This window comes from Monodon monoceros, unplaced genomic scaffold (genome assembly GCF_005190385.1).
Source record: "Monodon monoceros isolate NGI ecotype Baffin Bay Population unplaced genomic scaffold, NGI_Narwhal_1 Super_Scaffold_18, whole genome shotgun sequence".
In the NCBI taxonomy this organism is placed as follows: Eukaryota; Metazoa; Chordata; class Mammalia; order Artiodactyla; family Monodontidae; genus Monodon; species Monodon monoceros.
The window spans coordinates 173,364,072-173,389,477 of NW_021703774.1; the positions used below are offsets into that span (position 1 = coordinate 173,364,072).

At 44.8% G+C, this 25,406-nt stretch overlaps 1 protein-coding gene across 4 annotated transcripts in view; it reads right to left on the bottom strand.

The window, feature by feature from the left end:
* Positions 1 to 3,996: 3,996 nt before the first annotated feature.
* The window catches only part of UBE4B (ubiquitination factor E4B), a 110,246-nt gene continuing 88,836 nt past the window's right edge, over positions 3,997 to 25,406 (bottom strand). For 2 of the 4 annotated variants that reach the window (XM_029228182.1, XM_029228181.1), the window contains 7 exons: positions 22,741 to 22,867; positions 20,945 to 21,089; positions 16,754 to 16,888; positions 14,135 to 14,326; positions 6,814 to 6,988; positions 5,720 to 5,866; positions 4,651 to 5,391 (listed from right to left, as the gene is read on the bottom strand). In XM_029228182.1, coding sequence (XP_029084015.1) covers positions 5,330 to 5,391; positions 5,720 to 5,866; positions 6,814 to 6,988; positions 14,135 to 14,326; positions 16,754 to 16,888; positions 20,945 to 21,089; positions 22,741 to 22,867 — 983 coding nt within the window. In that variant the 3' untranslated portion in view covers positions 4,651 to 5,329. Of the gene's footprint in view, positions 5,392 to 5,719; positions 5,867 to 6,813; positions 6,989 to 14,134; positions 14,327 to 16,753; positions 16,889 to 20,944; positions 21,090 to 22,740; positions 22,868 to 25,406 lie in introns of all 4 variants that reach the window. The other 2 variants (XM_029228179.1, XM_029228180.1) reach the window with 2 other exon arrangements.

Genomic DNA, 25,406 nt, shown 5'->3' on the forward strand with positions numbered 1-25,406 from the left:
CGCAATGAGAAGCCTGAGCACCGCAATGAAGAGTAGCCCCCACTCGCCGCAACTAGAGAAAGCCCACGCGCAGCAACAAAAACCCAACGCAGCCAAAAATAAATAAATTCATAAAAAATAAATAAATAAAAAGAGTGAACAAGGAAGGGCTCGAAAAGGTGAATTTTTTGTTTGTTTGTTTTTGGCCACACCGTGCGGCATGTGGGATCTTAGTTCCCCAACAAAGGATCAAACCTTTGTCCCCTGCAGGGGAAGCTTGGAGTCTTAACCACTAGACTGCCAGGGAAGTCCCTGATTTTTGAGTAAAGACCTCAAGCAAGTAAGGGAGTGAGTGATCTATGTATTTTTTTTTCCTGTGGGAAGAAGATTCCTTGTAGAGGGAGCCACAAGTACCAGGGACCTAGGAGGGGTGGAGAGCGTGCCTACAGTTTAAGGAGGACCATGAGGCCAGGGTGGCTTAATGGTTGGAGTTAGGGGAGGTTACAGGATATGAGGTCAAAGAGATAATGTGGTGGATGGGTACTGCCTTCTAGGCCAGTGTAAGGGCTTCTTTTATTCTGAGGGGATTAGGAAGCCACTGGAGGGTTTTGAGCAGAGAAGTGACATAACCTTAGTTAAGTTTTAACAAGACTATTTCAGCTGCTGTTTTGAGAAAGGACGAGGGACGAACAGGGAGACCAGTCATGATGCTGTTGAAATAATCTAGAACACCGCTAATGATGACTCAGACCAATAACAGCAGTGGATCTGGTGAGAAGCAGTTGAATTCTGGCTCTGTTTTATAGGCAGAGCTGAGAAATTTGTGGGCAGACTGAATAGGAAAAGGGTAAAACAGGAGTAAAGGATGACCCCAAAGTTTTGAACTGAAACAAAACTGGAAGGACAGAGTTGACATTTACTGTGATGGGGAGACTAAGAGGATCAGGTTTGGGGTGAAATATAAGGAACTTGATTTAGATATGTGAATTCCAAGGGTCGTTTAGACATTTGAGGTGTCCAGTGTCTGCAGTACAGGAGGGAGGTCTGGGCTGGAGATGCAAATTTGGGGGTCAACAGTGAGTGTCTGATATTGAAAGCTGTGAGACCGAAGTTATTTAACCATTTAAAATGAGGGTTGAATGGAGAACATTATGGAGGTTCCTTAAAAAACTAAAACTAGAATTACCATATGATACAGCAATCCCGCTACTGGGCATATACTCTGAGAAAACTGTAATTCAAAAAGACACATGCACCCCTATGTTCATTGCAGCACTATTTACAATAGCCAGGTCATGCAACCTAAATGCCCATTGACAGATGAATGGATAAAGAAGATGTGGTACATATATACAATGGAATATTACTCAGCCATAAAAAGGAATGAAATTGGGTCATTTGCAGAGACGTGGATGGACCTAGAGACTGTCATGCAGAGGGAAGTAAGTCAGAAAGAGAAAAATAAGTATCGTATATTAACGCATATATGTGGAATCTAGAAAAATGGTACAGATGAACCAGTCTGCAAGGCAGAAACAGAGACACAGATATAGAGAACAAATGTATGGACACCAAGGGGGAAAGGCAGGGGGGAATGGTGATGGTGGTGGGATGAATTGGGATTGACATATATATACTAATATGTATGAAACAGATAATAAGAACCTGCTGTACAAAAAATTTTTTAAAATAAAAAATAAAATGAGGGTTGAGTCTAGAGTTGACCCCAAGGCCGAAGTGCCTTCTGGAATGCTATGCTGCTTCTCCATATCTCCTTTGCCATTATGAACTTGGACCATTCTGGAATATAGTTGGCCCTCCGTATATGTGGGTTCCACATCCAGCTTAAACCAGCCACGGTTTGAAGACTCCAGAAAGTTCCAGAAAGGCAAAACTTGAATTCGTCGCCTGCTATCAACTATTTACATTGTATTTACACTGCATTAGATATTATAAGTAATCTAGAGCTGATTTAAAGTACGTGGGAAGGTTATAAGCAAACACTACACCATTTTATATAAGGAACTTGAGCACCTGCAGATTTTGGTATCTCTTGGGGTCCTGGAACCAACCTCCTGTGGATACTGAGGGACCACTGAACTGCCACACAGCAGGAGTGGTGAGGGGATCAGAGCCTGAAGCCCAGATGGCCTAGATTCATATGCCACTTCCCTGGCCCCTTTACACAACTGTTGAGGAGATAACAAATTAATATATGAGAGTGGCTTGTACATAGAAAATGCTCATAAAATGCCCATTTATCAACCAAGGGTGACTTCCTCAGCCCAATGCCAGCTGATCCAAACATCAAGCTCATACTATGGATGTTTCCTTCAGTCAGAAAGTTACCTTGGGGGCTTCCCTGGTGGCGCAGTGGTTGAGAGTCCGCCTGCCGATGCAGGGGACACGGGTTCGTGCCCCGGTCTGAGAAGATCCCACGTGCCACGGGGCGGCTGGACCTGTGAGCCATGGCCACTGAGCCTGCGTGTCCGGAGCCTGGGCTCCGCAATGGGAGAGGCCACAGCAGTGAGAGGCCCGCGTACCACAAAAAAAAAAAAAAAAAAGAAAAAGTTACCTAGTCAGATAGGGCCTATTTATCTCCCCTTAGCACCTCAACACAAACACTGTGAAATTCACTATTTTATGTACCAAACCCAAAGGTTACAAAATGTGAACAAAATAACGTGCTCGGCTATTTTTTCAAAAGATATTCTTATCAACTCCGTTTAAAAACCCACACAATAGTGAGTCACAAAACGACTAAGAAGCTATTTTAATCATCTTTCTCTTCAGGATCATTTCTCTTCTGCTCTTGTGATTCTCAGATCCTCCTTCCTGTTTGGCCATCTTCCTTGTAGTCAAGGCCTACTTTTAAAATATTTTGGAACTTACTTTAATATCCATAATTCACAGAATGAAGGCAGTCACAAGTTTCTATACAATAGCAAGCCTTAGATTCTAAAACTAGAAATAGCAAACATCTTCCCCCTAGAGACAGTACAAGTAGGAATGCCCTAGCCGGCAGAAGGTCCTTCAAGCCCCCGAATTCTGAATTTTCAAAACGATGAGTACGTCTGAAGGGGTAAAGCAGCGTCTTCTTACATTCATGGGGAAAGAGTGAGGCATGCAAATAACACGACAGAACCTGTGCCTGAACCTGATAAACCTGTGCAGAGTTTATCTTCTGGATAGAGAGGAGAGAAACAATACACATTCATGACATGGAGAAACAAAACTGGCAATAGAAGCCAATAAACATCATTAACTGTATAGGCATAAATGTATATAAACTTGGTAAAAAGTAAATTAACAATTATCTGCACAGTGGGATTACAGGTGATTTTGGCTTTCTTTTACCTATATTGTCTAAAATTGTTGTTAACGGGAATACATTATATTTTTTGGAAAAAGGAAAAAGTTGATTTACTCCAAATGTGCTCAAGAGTAGTGGCTAAGGGCATGGACTCTGGAGCCTGGACACCTGCTCTTCCACTAATTGGCCAGGTGACCTTGGGCAAGTGACCTAACCTCTCCACATCCCACACCCTGACCTGCTGGAAAAAAACAAAGATGATTGTACCCTCTTAGAGAATGAAATCGTAAATGTAAAGGCCTTGGCATAGGTTGGCACACAGTAAATGCTGCAGAAACGCTTGCTCTTATTACATGAGCTGGTAGGTAAGGTTTCATCAACTGCAGTACCTAAGATAATGTTCACGAGATGGGTTGAACTTGAGCAAAAATTTTCAAGGTCAGGGAAAATATATTTGCAATAGGGTAACCACCTGAGAACTGAAGAGACTGAACGTGACAAAGCTCAACCCCCTTGAACAAGCAAACAGTGACACAAGAACCAACTGGAGCATCAAGACTGACACAATAGGAAAGTTTTATTTTAAAAACAGCAACTCCTAATTGGCTCCAGGAAAGATCATGTACCACATGCCAACACATCTGGCTCTTGGTCTTCACCCACCCCTTTGTTTTCCACAAAAAGAAGAGACTCAAAGAAGATTCCTTCTGAATGTGTATCACCATTTATTGTAGTTTGCGTTAGGAACTGAACAGAGGACATTGTCTGTGGAGCAGGAAAGAAAGGAAAAGAAAAAGAAAGTATGTTTTTGTAGACTTAATTTCTTCAAAACACTTTATGGTTTCAAATCCTTTTTTACCCCAAAGGAGATTCAAGAATCCGAGTATGGTAAGTAGGGAGCAGTAATACAAAAAAATCTTATGTTTATGTGTGTGTGTGTGTGTGTGTGTGTGTGTTTTTCTTTGTGTGTGTTTTTACAAGCAGACGTACTTCCACATTTCTTGCACCCCTTTTTTGCTTTGGTAAGGCCAAGCCCCACAGGACACATCATACAAACGACCCCTGCCTTGAACTCACAGACTCAAGGGTTGAGGAATTTATTTACCCTCGCAGGATAACTATAAAGGTTTCCAACTGTCACATAGCATTAAAAATAACCCACCCCCCCCCAAACCGTAAGACGCGAAATCCTGATACACTTAAATGCTTCCTTTGCTGCAGCTGTTCCTCGGATTCCTAACTGTGGGCTCACTACAAGGACCCGAGCAACAGGATTCTCTTCATTTTGTTTAGAATAAAAAAAAATTTTAAGGGACATTTCAAAATAATAAAAAAAAAAAAAACTGAAATTCAAATTCTGAAAATATCTTGCCTTTTTTATTAATCATGTCATCTAACACCAATTAAAAAAACAAATATGTGAATATGATATAAAAATACGATCCCAGGATTAACACTTTGTTGCAGGCACAGTTATCTCACAGAATAAATGTTTGGAGGGCCAGGGAAAAGAGTTTATTTTTGTTTTTGCTTCTCTTAAAAAAAATCCACAGCAGTGCAAGTAGGATCAGGATGGGGCCGGCGGGGGGGAGAGTCTTAGCAGCAAAATGTCCAAGGTTCTCTAATCACAATCAAAACCAACGGATACTGGATTTAGGAAAAAAAAAAAAAAAAAAAAAAAAAGGGATGAAGGGGATGCTGCCCAGACCCATTCGTCATCAATCACTAAAAGACTTCCGTAGCAAAAGCCCCAAATTGTGACATATGAAGGACGTGCTCTATTACACAAGCAATCATAAAACGTATCCCTCAAGCTTTTGACCACGTCTGTCACTTAAATATATGTACAGGAATTGGGCTCCTCTTCTTATTCATGTCCTTTCAGGTCTCCACTGTTTGGTCACTCTGGGTGGGCTCTTGGTGTATTTTGCCACTTCTGGCCTCCAACATGTGAACAGCATTTGCACCACCGATGCTGCTCCTGCCTGCCTCGCCGGCCTTGGCTGTTTCTCGCAGAGGGTGAGCAAGGGGGATGGTTTAATGATCACTGTTCTGTTTCTCTCTCATCCAGGCATGAATCTGTTCTTTCAGTTCTGGCACTGAGAAAAGAAAGGAAAGAATTAATACCCCAGATGGGAGGGCTCTTCCTGAGAGATGATGCTTGTAGTTCTGTATAAAAGGAAAGAAAAGGCAATTCATTCCCTCACTGAACTGAAGGCTGAAGAATAGGACATGAAAAGTAAGAACTGGAATTCTGTAGTGAAAAAGAGCAAAGAATGTTTTATGTCTTGTCCATTAAGTGTCAGAAACCATGTAGTGTCTGGATTTGTTAAATTTCCCCCTTCTGACTACTCTCTGATACACGATTTTGGCCTCACTGCTCAGTACAGGTGTAGGCACTGCAGTTCGAGCCATGCCCTCCTCTACCTGGCTCCAGCATGCTCTCTGTCAGCGTCTGTCGGTTGAAGGGGTCCGTGGGGGAGTTCAGCAAGTGCCGCAAGATGATGGAGCGGTCCATGATGGTGCCAGAGGGCAGCCGCACGGGGTCAGTCATCAGGGTGTCCATCAGAGGGTCTACAGAGACAGAGCAAAGCAAACTCTGACCTAACAATAGAGCCTAAAACTGAAAAAGAAAACAAAGTCCCTCCTATCAGTGAAAAATATAACCATAGGAAACAGCAACCAAATGGCCCCTACCAGGCCCCCAAGTTTAGAAGGAAATCAGCATTAGATAAAGGCATATACTTCACCTTTTGTAGAGGGGAAGCACCCTTTTGTCAGCTACTGCTGGGAGGAAAGAACAGACAAAAAAGACAGCAGGACAGACAGGCCCTCCCGAGCTGTATGGCGAAGATGGCAGGCTAGAATCAACCTTTCCTCTTAGGACTACTCAGAATTCTTTGAAAACATGAGTCCCCACTTGCAAAGGCAAGATTGGCCTTAGAATCTTCAGGGTTGTTATCTGGTTTGAAATCAGGCTGAGGACTTTTTTCTCTTATAATTTATAATATGAACTAAAGGTAGATAAACAGAATTTCAATTTCTGACCAGTGTCTCAAAAAGCAATGAGAGGGGCTTCCCTGGCGGTGCAGTGGTTAAGAATCTGCCTGCCAATGCAGGGGACACGGGTTTGAGCCCTGGTCCGGGAAGATCCCACATGCCGCGGAGCAACTAAGCCCTTGCGCCGTAACTACTGAGCCTGTGCTCTAGAGCCCGCGAGCCACAACTACTGAGCCCACGTGCCACAACTACTGAAGCCCACGCGCCTAGAGCCCGTGCTCCGCAACAAGAGAAGCCACTGCAATGAGAAGCCCACGCGCCACAACGAAGAGTAGCCCCCGCTCGCCGTAACTAGAGAAAGCCCACGCACAGCAACGAAGACCCAAGGCAGCCAAAAATAAAATAAATTAAATTAAAAAAAAAAAAAAGTAATGAGAGCACAGAACGTCCTCTTCTAATGTTACATGTTTCAAGTTAACTCAAATCAAAGAATTCCACGTTAAAAAAGCGGGCCCACTCGCCTCTGAACTCGTCTGGGGCGTCACTGTAGTCGATTTCTGCACGCGCGTTCTTGGCCACGATCTCCTCCACCTTCTCAGCCAGAAGTTTAAACTTCTCTATCGCTATTGTGGATTTGATCCCTGCCTTCCGCATCTTCGAAATAACTTCTTCAAACAATTCTTTGCTGTAGGATCTCTGAAAATGAGGAAAGACACTGTGAGACGTAAATATATTTTAAGTGGAAAAAAGCAAGCTGCAGAAAATACCCAAAGCATCATCTGTTTTCTAAAAAAGCCCTAAAATTATAATGTACATATATAAATACTTTGACACGGCTATAAATACACAAAGACTGGGCTAATATGCACCAAACTGTACAAGGCCTCTGGAAAGGGCTTCAGGATGCAGGCAAAAGAGGGGAATTTTTAAAAGTTTTAATTACTTTTATAGCAAACATCCATTTCTCTTAAAATTTAAATATTAAAAAGAGAAGGAAATATTAAAAAGAGAAGGACTGAAAGTCTACTTCAGTCCTTGCCAGGCACTGAGCCCTAGCAGCCTATGAGAGGAGGTGGAAATTTCAGTTCTTTCCCCTAAAGGTAAACATGGTGAAAACAACCCAATATAGTTCATAATCAACAAGCGTGTTCTCCCATTCCCTGTCAATCCTTATTTAAGATCTCTCAATTCAACGCTGTTAAATGTCAGGGGCTCTACTGACGGGAGCAGACAGGGTTTATGCCTGTGAGAGTGGGAGGGCTGGTCTACACGGCAAGCGCCCACCAAAGACCCAGGCAAGCCTGGGTTTCAATCCTGGCTTTACCATCTACCTGCTGTGTGGTCTTAGAGAAAGCTCTAACTCTCCTGAGCCCCAGTTTCCTCAGGTGTAAAATGGGGGTAGTAACACCTACCCCACAGGTGCCTAATTTATATAAATCATTGCCATTTCAAAATATCAAAGTATATCCTATTTTGCATTTACGGCAAAATCACTGAATGCTCGTCACTTTAGTGACAGTGATGCAAATGGAGGAGGGGAATGACTAAATCTGAAACTCTGAATGATAGGACCATAATCTGTGACCTGTGATTTCTAAACGAGGATTCACATGAACATCATGGGATGAACTCATCTCAATACTTGTGTTCCCTTAGAAGGCTGGAATGAAAGTCCTCAGTCTTTCTTCGGTTCTTTTTTAACTTCAGTTTCTAAATAAGTGCACACGCTCACTTTCTCTCTCCACACACAGCCACGCCCCTTATTTAATCCATGCAACTCAGGGGAAAAGAGAGGAGAGGACAAAAAGCCGGCAGGGCACTTGGGCCTGGCAATAATCCTTTAAAATAATTTGAAAAGTTCAGAGAGCCTCGGTTATAGTTTTCTGAAACTAAATTACTACATTAGGTCAACAGATACTTTATTTGGTGTCTACTTATTATGAGCCAGGTAAGCTACAGTCCCCGTCCCTTTGGGAAGAGGCACAGGGGATAAACGGCCAAAGGGTTATGGTGAGATGTTGGAAGGACAGAAACGCACAGGGTGGGTGCTGCTATCCACACTACTGAGACTATTCACCTTGAACTTCTCTGTGTAAACAAGTAGTCGTTCTTAGCCCATTTACTATTCTCGAAAATATCACCCACTCTATTTCTCAAAAGATGATTGAGTTTTTAACCAACTGACTTCTGCCTGCTGTTAAGTCAACTTCTAAGATAGAGCAGTGGAGTGAGCATTATCAGAAATCAAAGGGTAGGGACTTCCCTGGTGGCGCAGTGGTTAAGAATCCGCCTGCCAATGCAAGGGACATGGGTTCGAGCCCTGGTCCGGGAAGATCCCACATGCTGCGGAGCAACTAAGCCCGTGTGCCACAACTACTGAGCCTGCGCTCTAGAGCCCATGTGCCACAACTGCTGAAGCCCGCGTGCCTAGAGCCCATGCTCCGCAACAAGAGAAGCCACCGCAATGAGAAACCTGCACACCGCAACAAAGAGTAGCCCCCGCTCGCCGCAACTAGAGAAAGCCTGTGAGTAGCAATCAAGACCCAGCACAGCCAAAAAAACAGAAATAAGAAATCGAAGGGTACTTATGATAAGGGGACATGGCACTCAGTTTCAAAGAGCAGTGGTGTCAATGAATCGACCAAATACAGATTACTGAGCTGCTGCTTCAAGTTCAGTGTGGATGGTGTCAGAGAGGAAGCAAAGATGTGTTTTTTTTTTGGCTGTGCTGGGTCTTGGTTGTTGTGTGCGGGCTTTCTCTAGTTGCGGCAAGTGGGGGCTATGCTTTGTTGTAGCGCACGGACTTATTGCGGTGGCTACTCTCGTTGTGGAGCATGGGCTCCAGGCGCACGGGCTTCTGTAGTTGCAGCACATGGGGCCCAGAGCGCATGGGCTTCAGTAGTTGTGGCGCATGGGCTCAGCAGTTGCAGTGTGCGAGCTCTAGAGCACACGGGCTCAGTAGTTGCAGCTCGTGGGCTCTAGAATGCGGGCTCAGTAGTTGTGGCGCCTGGGCTTAGTTGCTCCGCGGCATGTGGGATCTTCCCAGACCAGGGCTTGAACCCATGTCCCCTGCATTGGCAGGCAGATTCTTTTTTTTTTTTTTTGCAGTATGCGGGCCTCTCACTGTTGTGGCCTCCCCCATTGCGGAGCACAGGCTCCAGACGCGCAGGCTCAGTGGCCATGGCTCATGGGCCCAGCCGCTCCACGGCATGTGGGATCTTCCCGGACCGGGGCACGAACCCGTGTCCCCTGCATCGGCAGGCGGACTCTCAACCACTGCGCCACCAGGGAAGCCCGGCAGGCAGATTCTTAACCACTGTGCCACCAGGGAAGCCCAGGCTGATTCTTAACTACTGGACCACCAGGGAAGTCCCAAGATGTTGTTCTTGACCTCAAGGATCTTACAGAATGGCTACAGAAATTAAACATAAAAATATCTGCAAATCATGTATCTGATAAAGGTCTAGTATCCAGAATATATAAAGAATATATAAAGAACAAAACAGAAAGAATCCAATTTAAAAAATGGATAGGGGCTTCCCTATCCATCCAGACCCACTACCGAGGGTCTGGGTTGAATCCCTGGTCAGGGAACTAAAATCCCACAAAGCTGCTTGGTGCGGCCAAAGAAAAAGAAAAAGATGAAGGATCGAACAGACATTTCTTCAAAAAAGATATACAAATGGCCAGCAAGTACACGAAAAGATGTTCAACAGCATTTGTCATTAGGGAAATGCAAATCAAAACCACAGTGAAATACAACTTTACTCCCACTAGGGTGGCTATTTAAAAATAAAAAAACAAAACAGAAAATAGCAAGTGTTGGCGAGGATGTGGAGAAATCAGAACCTTCGTACACTGCTGGTGGGAATGTTAAACATAGAATTACCATATGACTCAGAAATTCTACTCCTAAGTATATCCCAAAGAATTGAAAATAGGTATTCAAACACTTTTACATGAACATTCACAGGATACTATTTATAACAGCCAAAAGGTGGAAACAATTCAAATGTCCATCAATGGATGAATGAACAAACAAACCATGGTATAGCCATATAATGAAACATTAAGCCGTAAAAAGGAATCAGGTACTGATACGTGATATAACATGAATGAACCTCAAAAGCATGCTACATGAAAGAAGCCAGACACAAAAGGTTATACACTGTATGATTCCATTTACATGAAATATTCAGAATAGGCTAATAGATAAATGTAAAAATAGGTAAAATAAAGACAGAAAGCAGTCTAGTGGTTGCCAGGAGCTGGGGTGAGGACGAAGGGACACTGACTGCTTAATGGGTACGGGATTTCCTTGTGGGGGTGATTAGAGGTGATGGTTGTACAATACTGTGAGCGTACTAAATGCCACTGAATTACACACTTCAACATGGTTAATTTTATGTTATGTGAATTTCACCTCAAAAAAAAAAAAAAGGAAGGCTGCAGGACTTCCCTGGTGGCGCAGTGGTTAAGAATCCGCCTGCCAATGCAGGGGACATGGGTTTGAGTCCTGGTCTGGGAAGATCCCACATGCTGCGGAGCAACGAAGCCCGTGTGCCACAACTACTCAGCCTGTGCTCTAGAGCCCGCGAGCCACAACTACTGAGCCCACATGCCACAACTACTGAAGCCCACGCGCCTAGAGCCCGTGCTCTGCAACAAGAGAAGCCACTGCAATGAGAAGCCCGCGCACCGCAACGAAGAGTAGCCCCCGCTCGCTGCAACTAGACAAAGCCTGCGTGCAGCAATGAAGACCCAACACAGCCAAGTAAACAAATAAATTTATTTAAAAAAAAGGAACGCTGCATAGGAGAAGTGAGATTTCACATGGGCTCTTTTTTTTTTTTTAATTTTTATGGTTGCGTCGGGTCTTAGTTGCGGCATGAGGGATCTTCGTTGAGGAATGCGGGATCTTTCACTGAGGCATGCGGGATCTTTCACTGCAGCGCATGGGCTTCTCTTTAGTTGTGGTGCGCAGGTTCCAGAGCGCAAGGACTCTGTAGTTTGTGGCACGCGGGCTCTCTCGTTGAGGCATGCCAGTTCAGTTGTTGTGGCGCGTGAGCTTAGCTGCCCCGCGGCATGTGGGATCTTGGATCCCCAACCAGGGATTGAACCTGCGGTCCCTGCATTAGAAGGTGGATTCTTTACCGCTGGACCACCAGGGAAATCCCAAGATTTTTTTTTCCTTTTTTTTTTTTAATTTTTAAAAGTCTTTATTGAATTTGTTACAATGTTGCTTCTGTTTTATGCTCTGGTTTTTTGGCCAGGAGCCATGTGGGATCTTAGCTCCCTGACCAGGGATCGAACCCACACCCCCTGCACTGGAAGGCGAAGTCTTAATCACTGGACAACCAGGAAGTCCCCAATACATGGGCTCTTTACTACTATTGTTGTTTAATGGAACATGGTGTTAACAGACAGCGCTCCATGAACAACAGATCTGCCGTCCATCTGCCCGGAAACCACAGGCAGACTTGGCCCTCAGTGCAGCTCACTGTGTCAGGCTAAGACCTCTCTCTCTCCTGGGCTCCAGGGACAACTGTCCTGTCGCACTTCCTCTCTGACGAGGGGCTCTCTCCTAAGGCCTGTGAGTGTAAGGCTCAGGGCTCCTCGCGCTGGGGCCTTCTGTCACCTCTCCCGGGCACCTGTCTTCCGCCCGCTCTCGGTGCACAGGAGAGAAGGCTCTCAGTTTCTTCCCTTGCTCGGCTGCTGTTTTTTTTCTCCTCTGTCTCCCCAGGAAAACAAGACATACCAGACGGAACCAGAGCGAAGCAAGGGCACTGCTCCCAAGGGAGAAGACGAAATTCTGCCACCTCCCTGGAGCTTTCTAGTCTTGCATCCCCAGCGCCCCCCCAGCCCCTCTTCCGAAACAATCCAGTGGGCAGGCCCCTCATCAGCTTACAGCCCATATAAATGGAAAGTGTCCAACAATCAAGACAAACGCCACACTGTACAAGGCAGCAAAGAAACCACTTCAAAAGTGTTTTTCTCTCCACTGTGCTGCTGGCACTTGTGTGCCTGCTTCACGTGTCTCCAAGAACAGGGCTATTTAGACATTCGAGAAGACCCATGTGTCACTGTGCAGAAGCCACTGCCTGTGACTCAAGCCACGTGCCACCACAGGCCACCACCTGTGCCACCACCACAAGCCATAGGCATTACCAGGCAGTGTGGACGTTTTGTTGGTCACCAAGGAAAGGCAGCTGGAAGCACTTGGAAACACTCCTTTGTCACCCACTTGGTTTGCACCGTCTCAGTGGGTGTGCTGTGCTCATGCACACTGCAAACTTTATGTTACGTGTTACAACCGCTTGCGACGTGGCAGCCACAGCAAGACCTACCAGGAGAAGAGGGAGCAGGCTAAACGACCCTTCTGAGTCCCTGACAGTGAAAGCGGAGGAGTCCCTGGGGACTCCTCACACCCGACCTCTGGCTGGGCCGGAGAGGCCCAGCTCCAGCCGGCCTGCTGCCCAAGCAGACGGCCTGACCTTGCCCGGGGGGCGTTTCCATTTCCTGTCCCTCTTAAGGCTGCCGCTTATCTTCCATGTCTCAGTACGTACAGCGTCATACAGTCGTAGGCTAGAGAATCATTTCAGCGTCTACCCAAAGTAACTGCAAACACCTAACCTGCTCTTTTAACGCGACCTTTTATGGAAAAACTGCTTTATTAGACATATGTGGTTTTTTCCATTGCAGATGCTTTGTCAAGACCACATCTCTTGCTTTATCCAAAAGTACCTATGTATGAGAATTATGTCTCAATAAAGCTGTTATTGAAAAATAAAAAGTACCTACAATTCCCCTATTTTGACCTTTGGATGAGATATAAGTAAAGAACCTTCTGGAATGCCTAGTGATGGTTACCCTGAGATGTGAGTTAATACTTGGATAAATAATGTGAACAAAGATGCGGAGACTGAAACGGACATGGCACTTTGAGGGCATTTTAAGTGGAGAGCAGAGAAGCTGAGAACATGGGCTCAGGGCCAGACTGCCAGGTGGGAGTCCTGCCTCTGCCTCACATCAACTGTGCAGCTCGTTAACCTCCGTGTGCCTCCCTGAAAAGCAAGGAATCCAACTAAACCTCAGTCGTAGGATCCTGTGAGGATTACAAGTGAAAACATGAAAAGTGGCTAAAACTTGATGTGTGGTTAATAACATCAGTTATTATAACTCTGAAGATGTTGCAGGACACAGGACCGTGGAGGGAGGGGAAGCCCTTCATGAGATACTGAAAAATTACACATCGAGGCCGGACAGGGGCCGCCTGGACTAAGTTGGTAGCTGTGGAAATGAAAACCACAAAATGGATACGATCAGAGGGACGCAAGGAATAAAGGAGGGAAGAATGTAAAGATAACGTACACGGTTTGAAACCTGGAACCACAGAAATAACGGCAGCACTGAAGCTGTTATTAAATCTCCTTCTTGGGAAGAAGATTTGGATTCCCTGCGAAAACCAGACTCTTTCTGGAAATGTAACCGATTTGTCAAGTGAGGCCCTTAGCAAGATGGGTACAAACTCAACTGGAGACGGATCTGAGAGCCAAATCTGCTCTTTACGCCCAAAGGAAAACAACTGAGTCACATCCATTTACACCAGACAAGTTCCCCTTGCCACTGTGGCCATTATTTCTATTTACATACTAAAAACTTCTCAAACCACGTTTTGAAAAGTGTCACCTTCCTTGATTTCAAGTGGGGAAAATCCAAGAACAGATGGATATGTAATCGCGCAGGGTCTGCCGGGAAATCCACAGGGCAGCAAACTCAAGTCACCCACTTCAGGAGCCTGAACTCCAGGCTCCCTCTGAAACTGTTCCCTTGGGCACTAACCTGGTCGTCAGCAATGGCTTTAGCGAACCGGGCACAGTCCAGCTGCAAGTAAATATCCGTCAGTTGGTCCAACAGCTTCTTTGGTTCAAAGCCATATTTCTCAGGGTTTTCAACTTTCAGGTCACGGCACTTAGGGCCACAGAGTTGCTGAAGGTTAAAGTTCAGCATCGCAGCCAATCGGGGTCCGAGTTCCTAGGAAATCACAGGATAATAGGACAATTCATGCTGTTGAGACAAGCAAGAAGGACCCAAAACTCCCATTTCAGTGGAGGAACAGGAATTGGCAGGCTCAATCTTCAAAGAATCCCTTATATGTGCTATATCATACGCTGAAGAAGGACATTCCATTCAAACTTTTCTTTACTCTCCATTTCTAATCCAGTAATTCTAATACTTCATAGAATGTTGCATGCTGATGGAATATTTATAAATACCAAAAAGGCAACATTTTCATTAAATTCATGCTTTAATTATAAAAACAAGGATCACTTCGAATTTGTTAATAGGTAAAAGAGGGAAACTATTCATAATTCCATCACCATCACACGTGTCATGAAAGTTTCTGGAGTATGCTCTTTCAGCCATCATTTTATGCATTATTTTTCTATAAATTTCAAGTCCCTGACAGTTCAGGCAATATGCACTATTCTTATTTATTTATCAGATGCAAAGAGTGAAGAAATATAAAAGAGGTAGAAGATAAAATTTATGTCTTGAATAGTTTTAAATCTAGCCAGTGAGACAAGACAAACTTAAATGAAACAACTAAAAACTAATTATGAAATAATATGCTATAACCCCACAAGGTGACACAGTACCTACTACAGGTGGGCATACATTGCTTTAAGCAAACCTGAAATAGGAAAACCTGGCTTATAGAGTATTAAACACCGGCCATAAAAAATGAGCTGTGAAAGCTTCTCTTTAAGTAACAAGGTTTTCATTAAATTTCATGACTGGATTTATACAAATTCAACTTAAATTTGGCTTCTAAAGGACCTGCTTTTGCACAAAGTAAAAAGTACTCCTGTATTTAATTGTTAAGAAACTGTGAGGTAAAGGAGGGATAAGAATAGGATATAATTGGTAATTTTTTTTCTCCTGAAGTGGGAGAGTTTTGTGTTAACCAGCAAAGAAGATGAAAACAGTGCAGCAAAGGAAAAGGAAAGATCAAAGCAGGCACAGGCAAAGGCTGGGGGGCAGAAGACTGTGACCCAGGTGTATGGAGAGCTCAGATCAAAGAGTAGGTCTTGAAAAACATTAATTTTAATTGACATGAAAATAATAGACTTAGCTTTCAATAATGTCCTTTACAAAAAATGAAGAATTTAGAACTAAAAATAGGCTTTATGACAATTTAGTCTCAAGCAATTTTTATAGTTTCTGACCTTCTGAACAATCAAAGAGCACTGCCATCGGAGTAGTTGAACACAAAATAAAACATGACTTAGAGCAGGGATTGGCAAACTGCTAGCTGCAAGACATATCTGGCCTGATGCCTCACTTCATGGAGTTTTATTGGAACACAGCAACAGCATAGCTAGCAGCTGCAATAGAGGCCATGTGGCCTACAATGCCTCAACTATTTACTGTCTGGCCTTTACAGAAAAAGTTTAAAGAAGTCCATTTGTGAACCTTTAAGGGAAGCAAGTGTCTGAAGTACCTTATCTAAATGAGTTGAGTGTTCTTACGCTTTCAGTGGCGCACTGTTTTGCTTCATGTTCTGCTGCTCTCGCACTGAAATCTATTTATGAAGAGACATGAAATGTAAAGGGGACAGAGGAGGGGGCTCATCTCGAGTTGCACGGAGGACAGGGTGTAGTGATAATGATGGAGGTGAGAGTAAACAGGGAAACTGCAGGAGACGTGTAGTAAAATTATATCCCACTGTGAACTTGCCTCCATGTGGGCAAGTCACTACCAAATCTCAGGCCCCTTTCTTGCCTTCCTCACTATCCTGGCCCCGGCCCCACCATAAGACTTCTAAACTCTGTGTGTGTGTTTGCGTGCATGTGTGTGTGTGTGTGTGTGTGTGTTGCGGGGGATTGTTGAAGAGAAGCAGAGATCTTCATTTATGCCCCTCAGTTTCGATTTCAGAAACAGGATCCCGGTCTCATCAATCAAGTCATGGCCAAACAATCCGGCTACCTTTGACCTATCATAAACCCTAATTATGGCTCTCATTAACCTTTGGTTTCCTGAGTGTAACAAACCTACACTGAAGAGAGCCAAAGATCTTATACACTATCAATTATTTCTACTTAATATAGTCTCATTTCCAATTGATGTCACCTATACTTTTCCTATAAATAAAATACTGGAGTCGACGATGACCAAAATACGTCACAGCTTCAACATTAATAATCCAATGTGCTGTCTCAGCAGAAAGTGATATAAGTTATCTTGGAAGTGACCTTTGGCAGACTTCAGACTATCGATAGAATGTTGTGTGTATCGATTAGCATAACTGGGAACAAAATCAGTAACAGAATCTCACCGATGGGTGACTGTGGTGCTGAAACACCCAGGATTTCAACAACTGCTCTATTTAGTTATAAGTGATAGACTCTGAATGTGGAATCCAACAGACAAAACAAACACCCCCAAGGTTCTACTCACAGGTCTGAGGAATGGCTTCTGGACCTGCTTGGTGAGGATATGGAACATGTCCACGGTTTCTGTCGCCAGGGCAAGATATGAGCGTGAAACGCGCTCATCCTGAGCGAGCTGGGACTGGCGGGCCTGCTGCTGATCCTGGGGACAGTGAACAGATGCCAGACACATCTCAGTACAGTCAGCAGCTCAGCGAACGCCAAGGGTGAAGGAAAAATACAGTCAGCTCATAACTGGGAAAGTGCAGAATACAGCCAACATACTTAGGGAATGATACAACAACCTGTACAGCAAACCTCCCAGATTACTGAGGTTTATTCCTTTCGCCATCGGATGTCTTTAGGGGATTGAATAAGGGGACCTTGGCACATAACTTACATGAGACTCAGTTTCCTCAATGATAAAAGAACTCACCATCAACTTCTATGCAGGACGCAATAAGTGATTCTTACATCCTGCCTGATACACGTGCTAATAAAGGATATTCACCTTCCTTAATAACAACGTCTGCGTAGTCATCGTTATTTTGAAAACCACAGGCGTGCTGCGCTATCACACTGGCCTATAGGTTTCGCCACAACACCAAGGGCCTGTAGATTGCTCAGCTTTTGAATTTTGTCTCTCCACATCGGTTAGGCTGTCAACCTCTACAACTGTCAGCATGCTTGCCTCTGGTGCCATCCTCCTCCTTCTACTCTGCCATAGGCTGGGAAACAAGACAATAAAGTGTATTTGACTCATGGGTAAAATAAGGTGGAATCTACTGAAGGCTCTGTGATAGACCAAATACAGAAACATCAGTACAGGCTTAAATTCCTACATCTGCTCAGAGGCCTGTTTACTTTACCTTGGGGGAGGGGAAACAGCTAGAACAGCTGATGTAGCCACACGAGTGCCCCCTGGGTAAGTGCCCGGTGGAGATCCTGCACCAGTGCTGAGTGACCTGCCCACCGCCCTTCGGTCAGGAACGAAAGGCTGAAGCAGGGAGGATGGAGGGAGAGCAAGGTGAGAACCACCTCAGTGTGTGTGTGGGTGTCACATTCATTCATCAATCAGTGTAATCCAGCCCCTTCCACAGGCCAGGCCTCCTTTAGGTCCTGGAGATGAAGCATAGAACATGACCAAGAAGGCTCCCTACCTCATGGAATTTAGATGCCAGTTAGGGAGATAAGCAATAAACAGACACCCACCCAGATACAGATAAGTCCGATAACGATGAAGAAAAATAAAGCCGGGCTGGGGTGGCTGCGGCGGGGTAAGAGTGTGCTGGGGCTGGGGTGCTAGTCTGGAAAGGGTGGTCAGGGAAGGCCTCTCTGAGGGGGTAACATTTAAGCAGGTATCTGAAGGAAGTGAGTCAGCAAGATCCAGGGGAAAAGCACTCCGGGCTCAGGGAACAGCAACTGCAAAGGCCCTGCTGTTCGGTGGAAGATCAAGGAGGCGAGTGGGGGCAGGGTAGCATGAGCGAAGGGGAAGGGCGGGGCCGAGACTGCACTGCCCTCCAGGCCCGAGTGTGCGGGAAGCCTGGAAGGGCTCTGAGCAGAGCAGGGATGAGAGGCTGACAGATTTTAACGCCATCCTGCTGGAATGCACATGGGCAAGGGTGGAGGCTGAAACGAAACGGGGGGGCTACTCCAGTAATGCAGGTTAAGAGACGGTAGTGAGCTGGAGGTGGGGGAAGAGGTCAGATAACAAACATACTTTAGGACAGAGCCCAGGGGCCTTTGCTGGGAGAGGGAGGAATCAAGGAAGACTCCAGAAGGTGCTGAGCCAGAGCAATGAGCAGAATGCGGTCGGCACTTCCTGAGACAGGGCAGTCTGGAGAGGAGATCTGGGGGACGACATCGAGGGCTCAGTTTTGGACAAGTCAGGTTTGAGATCCTATTAGACCACTGGGCAGGGGCAGGTCAACAGCTGGTTATGTAAGCCTGAATCAGGAGTGAGCCGAGCTGGGGAGGCACATTTTGGAGTCGTTAGAATACAGACAGCTAAAGCCTTGGAACAGATGAGATCAGCTAGCAGTGATTTTCAACTGGGGGCATCAGGCCACGTGTGGGAATGTTTCCGGTTGCATGGTGACCCAGGGTCGGAGGGAAACATCACTGGCATTAAATGGGCACAAGCTAGAGATGCTAAAGGTCCTGCAGTGTCTGGGACCTTGTCGCATAGCAAAGAATTATTCTTATAGCAAAACTCCAACCAGCATCCTCACCGTGAAACACACGACCTAGGGAACAAGTGTGGAGAAAGAAGAGAAGCCTGAGAGCTGAGCACCTGGGAGGACCAGGCAGGGAGGCAGGAGGCAGGAAGTGACTCCAAAGTCAAGCAGACCTGATTCTGAAGCATTGTTTTAGGGATTATTTATGCCCTTTTCCATCCGTTGACCCAGAAAAATCAATAGTATCTGCTCAGTCGCCTCATAAACAAACGCTATTATTATAAGCACTGACTCTGGACGAGGTAATGTGCCACAGACCCGCATCCCAACATCGACAACGTAAGGTGGTCCAACATTAGCATCATGAGTGACATAAAGAGGTGTTACAGGAGTGGGGAGAAAGGTGAGACTTTGCAGCTCCACTGATGGGGCAGGTCAGCCGTGAGGGAGTATTTGGACAAGACCTCCCTCAAAGAATGGGTAAGATTTTAATACGTAAGAGTAGAATGTACAGCATTTTGGACAGAAGTGTCTCAAGGCAAACAAAGCAATAGGGGCTACACATCCTGAACACTTTCTCTGGGCTGGTCATGAACTACGTCCTCACCATCTGTCTCTCCTCACAACTTTCCCACAAGGCAAGAACTATCTCTGACTTACGGGCTAGGAAACAGCGAGGAAGAACTTTTAATGTGCGGCAGTGACAGTTCTCAAACCCAGGTCCCCTGGACCCCGAAGCTGGGGCTCTTGCAACTACAGGTCATCTGTTTCCCCGGCACGTTCTGCAAAGGCCGGGGGACTGGACCAGATTCGAGCTGACGGACTGTGACAAGGGGTAAGCATGGGAGGATGTCTTAGAGCCACCCTGGGGAGCCTCAGGCCTGGGGGTGATGCCGCCCCATGGGAAACGGAGAGCGGCAGGAGGAGAGTTTTGGAGGCACAGGAGCGAAACAGTTTAAGATGTGTTTAGCAGTGCATATGAGGCTGGTGGGTAGGATGAACGCCATCGAAAGGGTGCCAGTACAGTGCCGAGGGAAAAGATGATGACCACTGCGCCACCTCATGAATACAATTAGAGGGGCTCAAGGAGCGTGGTGGCATGGACACCGGAGAAATCCAGCATCCACAGACTCTGCGCAAAGCCCCCCCAGAAGGTTTAAGTTTGTAGTTGAAGCATGTTGGCTACAGTAAGACGTAAAATTCTCATCAAAGCTGCAGGAATACTTGGAATGAAAACCTTCCCTAAGTGTGCTTCGACATTCTACGTTTAAGAGAGTTTTGACTCCACAGCTTTAGAACAACCTCAGTACTATCTTCATCTCGAGAATGCTGCTGCGAGTAAAGAAAAAGCGGTCCTCCCAGCTTTCCGGAAAGCAGTTCTGATTTTGAACCTAACAAAACCAGGAGCAGAACTAAGCAATATATGAAGTCACCAATAGCTGCGAAGGGCCTAATAACTGACCGGGGAACCGTCTAAATGGTGGCAATCAATGTCAGGAGAGGGCAGTGTGCTGTCACTGGTACAGCAGGAATTTCTCATGGAACCTGGCAAAACAGACCTCTTTTCTGTTTATAACTGAACATAAAAACCAAGATGTACTGAGAGGAAAAACACCCCATGAGAGCCCTCCTGAGTTAGTCACACAGATGTCCAAAGAAGATCATGCGAACAAACCAAATTCTTGACTAGCAGACAGAGTTCTAGAGATTTATTTCCTAGTTACTTTCCTACATCTTAACATATTCCAACAATAAAAGCTCTTCTCCAAAACAGCCCTTGAAAGTTAAAAAGGCAGAGAGAGTTTTCAGGACAAAGACTTCTCACCTCATTTCCTAGCTTTAGGTCAAGTGTTTTAAGGGTTCTCCTACCCCAAACCTGGGCTCTAACTTCACAGAAGCCCACAGGTGGGATGGTAACAAGTACCGACAAGTCTGTCGGACCTAAGCCTTCAGACCCAGATGCAGCCCCCAAAGCAGGGCTCTGCCTGGGGCCAAGGCTGCTTCCCTGCGATGCTGTCCCATCACCTGGATCGTGTCCTCACCCGGGGCAGCTGGTCCCACTGTTCTTTGTTCTTCATCTCTTCTTGCACTTCGTGGATCCGCTTCAAAGACTCCAGGCTTTCATCGAGCAAAAATGTTGTGTCGTTTATCAGCATGTTTATATAGCGGACAAACTGCTTCCCGGAACTAAAAAGGCAATTACACGGTACATGGTCACACATTTCCCTGGAGCGGAGGTGCAGCTCTGGTGCTGCAGCCCCACATCTCCTGAGACCTTGTTATTCTTCTGTATTAATTGACAAGCTCATTCCACCGATGTGCTACAGCCACCCTGCACAGTTCCCGAGAGCCAAGTCCTAACATTCTAGAGTTCTGCGAGCAAATTCCCTTGGTAGCTCAAATTTGGCAACAGTGGTGGTATTTACACCCTGGACGACCAGCAAATGCTGATTTTTCTCCCCTTCCAGAGAGTGGATTTACCAGCACTCCTCAGCTCATTCCCTCAATAATTTTAAGTAGAGAAAACACTCTTCCAGACTAGAAAAGAAAATATGCTTAAACTCCCCAACATATAAGGAAAGCACAAATACCCACATATAAGAGATAAGAGAACTTCCGATACAGTTCTTCTTTATTATAAAGAAAGACAGGTTGAAGAAAAAGTGGAAGCTGTAATACTGATAAAGTAGGATATTAACATACTTTATGGAAACAGAAGTTTCCAATCTCTGGAACTGTCCTGCATATCCTATTACAATGGACGGACTTGCTGGTGAGCTGAGATGGCTTGGCCCACCTGTTAGGCTCTGTATCTGCCAGATTAGTAGAGAAAAGAGGAGCTACACTTCAGGATCTACTTTTGGGTGACCAGAGGGCAGTGAGCCCATGCCGGGGGTGCGGGGAAGAGAAGTTCCTGTGAACAAGGGCAGAGGCCAGGATTTCAGGAACATGGGAAGTTCAGGATGAACTCTCCAGGCAGATGAAGCTGTGGGCCTGCCTGGGCTCCTAAGCTCATGCCAAGCTTTTTTTGCTGGAATGTAATTCTGATGACAAGAGCAGTTCATGGAGATAACTAACTTAAAGAGGTTACTCTGCAGAAAGGGGTCTAGCAAATGGCTACTCCACTGGTCATACTTATACTGTTGACTAGTAACTCAGTAAACAAGTGACAGCTAGGCTTGACCAAAGACTGAACATGGGTTGCAAAAGATCCAAGGAGATGGGATAAAATCTCTTCTGAAGAATAATTCAAGAGTTCAATATTTTCACCTACCTTTCTATTTGAAGCACGTTTCTTTTAAAAGTAACTTAGATGGAATTACTAATGTCCAGGTTTAAGTAGTCACCGAAATTTCAGATTGGTAATGAAAAGCCCTTAATCAAGGTCTAGGGCCTCACTACAAAGAACGTCACTTCAAGTGACAGCCTTACCCTATCTGCTTCTGAATCTGAAGTTCTCCTTACATTTCTAACTCTAAAGCTTGGTATCATATTCAAGAGCACCGTAAGATCTCATTTCAGGCATTCTGCAAATTCATTTAATACTGTACTCAGGAAACACCAAAAAACACAACACATCACTTCAGAATAGTTATAGATTCTTTCTCTACGTATACCATGCCCACAGTAACTTGAAAAATCTAAAGTTCAGCAATGTCTGTCAAGCACAGAGATTTAGGTAACCCTACTCACATTTAGTAGTACCATCTGGAAAACTTAAGGGAGGCTGAGACCAAGCAAACAGTCAACAAGAACCCAGCTGTGAAAGTTTTTAAGCGGCCACTCTACCTGTGATTTGCAAGAGAGCAAGCTGTGACATTAGGGGCCCAATACTCACTTGAACTCCTCCATAAAGGTGCCATGGTGAGCTATATTTTGCCAAAGGCTTTTAAAAATGGTGCTAATATGATAGCGAATGGTGAACTTGTCATAGAACTCGCTGGTGGCTCCGGTATGCTCAACATCTAAAGAAGAAAGACAAGGGACTGAAGCATATGTACTTTCTTCCCTTTCTAAAAGCAGTTATTGCTGCTACAATGTCACTGAATGAATAATACAAATCTGCAAAATCACAGATGTGATAAAGTTTTGTCTATATCTCACATGGAAGGCAGAAGAGAAATTACGAGGTGGTTTTGAAGACAAAAGTTTCACAACGAAGGTCTGGCAATGACACAATAACAAAAGGAACTGGGCTGGGAAAATAGCTTGGCAACACCCATGACCAGAATCTGAATTCTCATAACTCCCCCAATTTTCTTACTAATTTATAGAAATTCCATAGAACTTTAAATGAGTATCCCTGAGCAGGAAAAAAATTGGGTTAAGTTTTATTAAGGGCCACATACCTACTAAATGTGACTATTATTTTAACTACTTTTGTATAATTGATGTTCTAAAAGTAGAGAAAAGCATAGTAAATCTCTATGTACTCATCATTCATTTACCAATTACCATCATCCATGTATCTTTTTACGTGGAACAAAGATCAAACTTAGTTATCCAAAAGACAAACAGCTTAAGCATGAGAAATTCCTGAATTCGTGACAAATCTTAAAAAGAAGGAAAACTGTCAGGTAAAGACAGTACGACTCAAGGAAAAGATAAAAGGCACCCTATAAATGCTGGTGGGGATGAACAGACAATTTTACAAAATGTATCACAAGCCATCAGTATGCCCATCTTTCTGACCCACCAATTCTATTCAAGAAAACACATGTTCAAAGACTGATCTCCAAGGATACTCATTAAAGTACTATTTATATGAAAAAAATATAAATAATCCAAGTGCCCAACAGAGAACACAAAAAGGTATTTGTGATATATTAAGTGAAAACCATAGGCTACCAAACAAAATATACAGTTTGGGTCCAATCATATTAAAAAATACACACACACTCACACACATGATATACAAATTGACTGGAAAGATACAGAGCAAAATGTTAACAGATTCTCTCTGAGTGCAGAGATTATCAATGATTTTTATTTTCTTTTTGCTATTTTCTATATTTGCCAATGAACAGTTTCTTGGGATTAAAAAGGAAAGTAGTTATTTAAAGATAAAAGGAATAAGCTAAGACCCATGGTACAAAGATCTAAAAGCACTTACATATATTCATTAGGTCAACCTTTCTTTAAGCTGAACTAAGTGTCATTTTATTAACTGTATAAAAATGTGAACTAAAGCGTGGAGGGCTGATTTAGCAGAGTCCACAGGAGAAGAACACCGGGGGCTGACAAAGAGCCTCGTCAAGGCTCTAAATGGCTCATAACACCTGTACTGTATCCTGAACAGAGCAGAGGCTAAGTAATGACCGTTAACTTACTACCCATCAATATACATCTCTCCCAACATTAAAAGAAAATTCATTCCTAATGTTCCCTCAAAACTACATCAGCCCAAGTTCTAATTCTCAAGTCCTAGTTCTAAGAGGCCTGCAATGAACTATCCCTGGTAGTTGCTCCCCCGTCATGAGTCTTCTGGCTTGATTCACTAGGCTGCCCGGGCCTCAGGGCCTTTACACTTGCTGTCCTCACTGTCCGCACACTGTGGCTGAGATCTGCTTATTGTCCCCTCTTGGGTCTCATTTTCAACATTACTCCAAAGTCATCTCCTCAGAGACCTCCCCTGACTATGCTTCTTAAAGCAGCACCAGGCCTTCCTCTCACACTCACTCTCTGGAATTACCTCATTTATGGGTTCAGTGTCTGTCTCCCAGCTAGGGTGCCTGACTGGTGATGGCGGGGATTTGGGGTCCTCACCGCTAGGCCCTGGCAGCAACACCAAAGCTGACCCGCAGTAGGAGCTCCGTACGTATTTGTTGAATTAGTGATCGAATCTACTTGGGCTAACGCTGGCTTTGCTGATTCAGATCAGCGTGGGGAAGAGAACAGTCTTGAAGGTAAGTCTTGGTTATCAGTGTTCTTCCTGGTTCTGAGTAGCCAAGTTTTGAGAGCTGGTCCTTAAGGCACTGACTGCTGTGGTACAAATAAAATACTCTTATTTTTGAAACTCAGTTTTATTTTTGGAACAAACATTTGATCTTAAGTATTGTCTAAGCTAGAATACCCTCTCTGGGGTGTAAAAGAGGAGCCTGTTCCAGAGATCAATCTCTAATTCATGTCTGAGAGTCAGCCGTGCTCAGGAGCCAGGACCTCAGTCAGCAGGACTTAACATGGATTTGATGGACACGTGGGGAGTGTCCACCACGCCCGCGGCAGGGCTCCCTTGGCGCAGGGCCCGTGGTAACTGGAGGAGCACCTGTGCTAATGGCCGGCTGCTGAGGCCGCTGCCACTCACTGGCTGTTTACCTTCAGCAAGCTTCTTGACCTTTCTAAGCTGCAGTTTCCTCATTCGTAAAATGGAGATATTTATAGCACCCATCTTGAGGACTGCTGTGTGGATTTAGTGAAAGGATTAGTAAATGTTCAATAAGCAGTGGCTATTATTAGCATGGGTATCATCTAATACCCATGGACCACCACAGAGGTGGTCCAGGG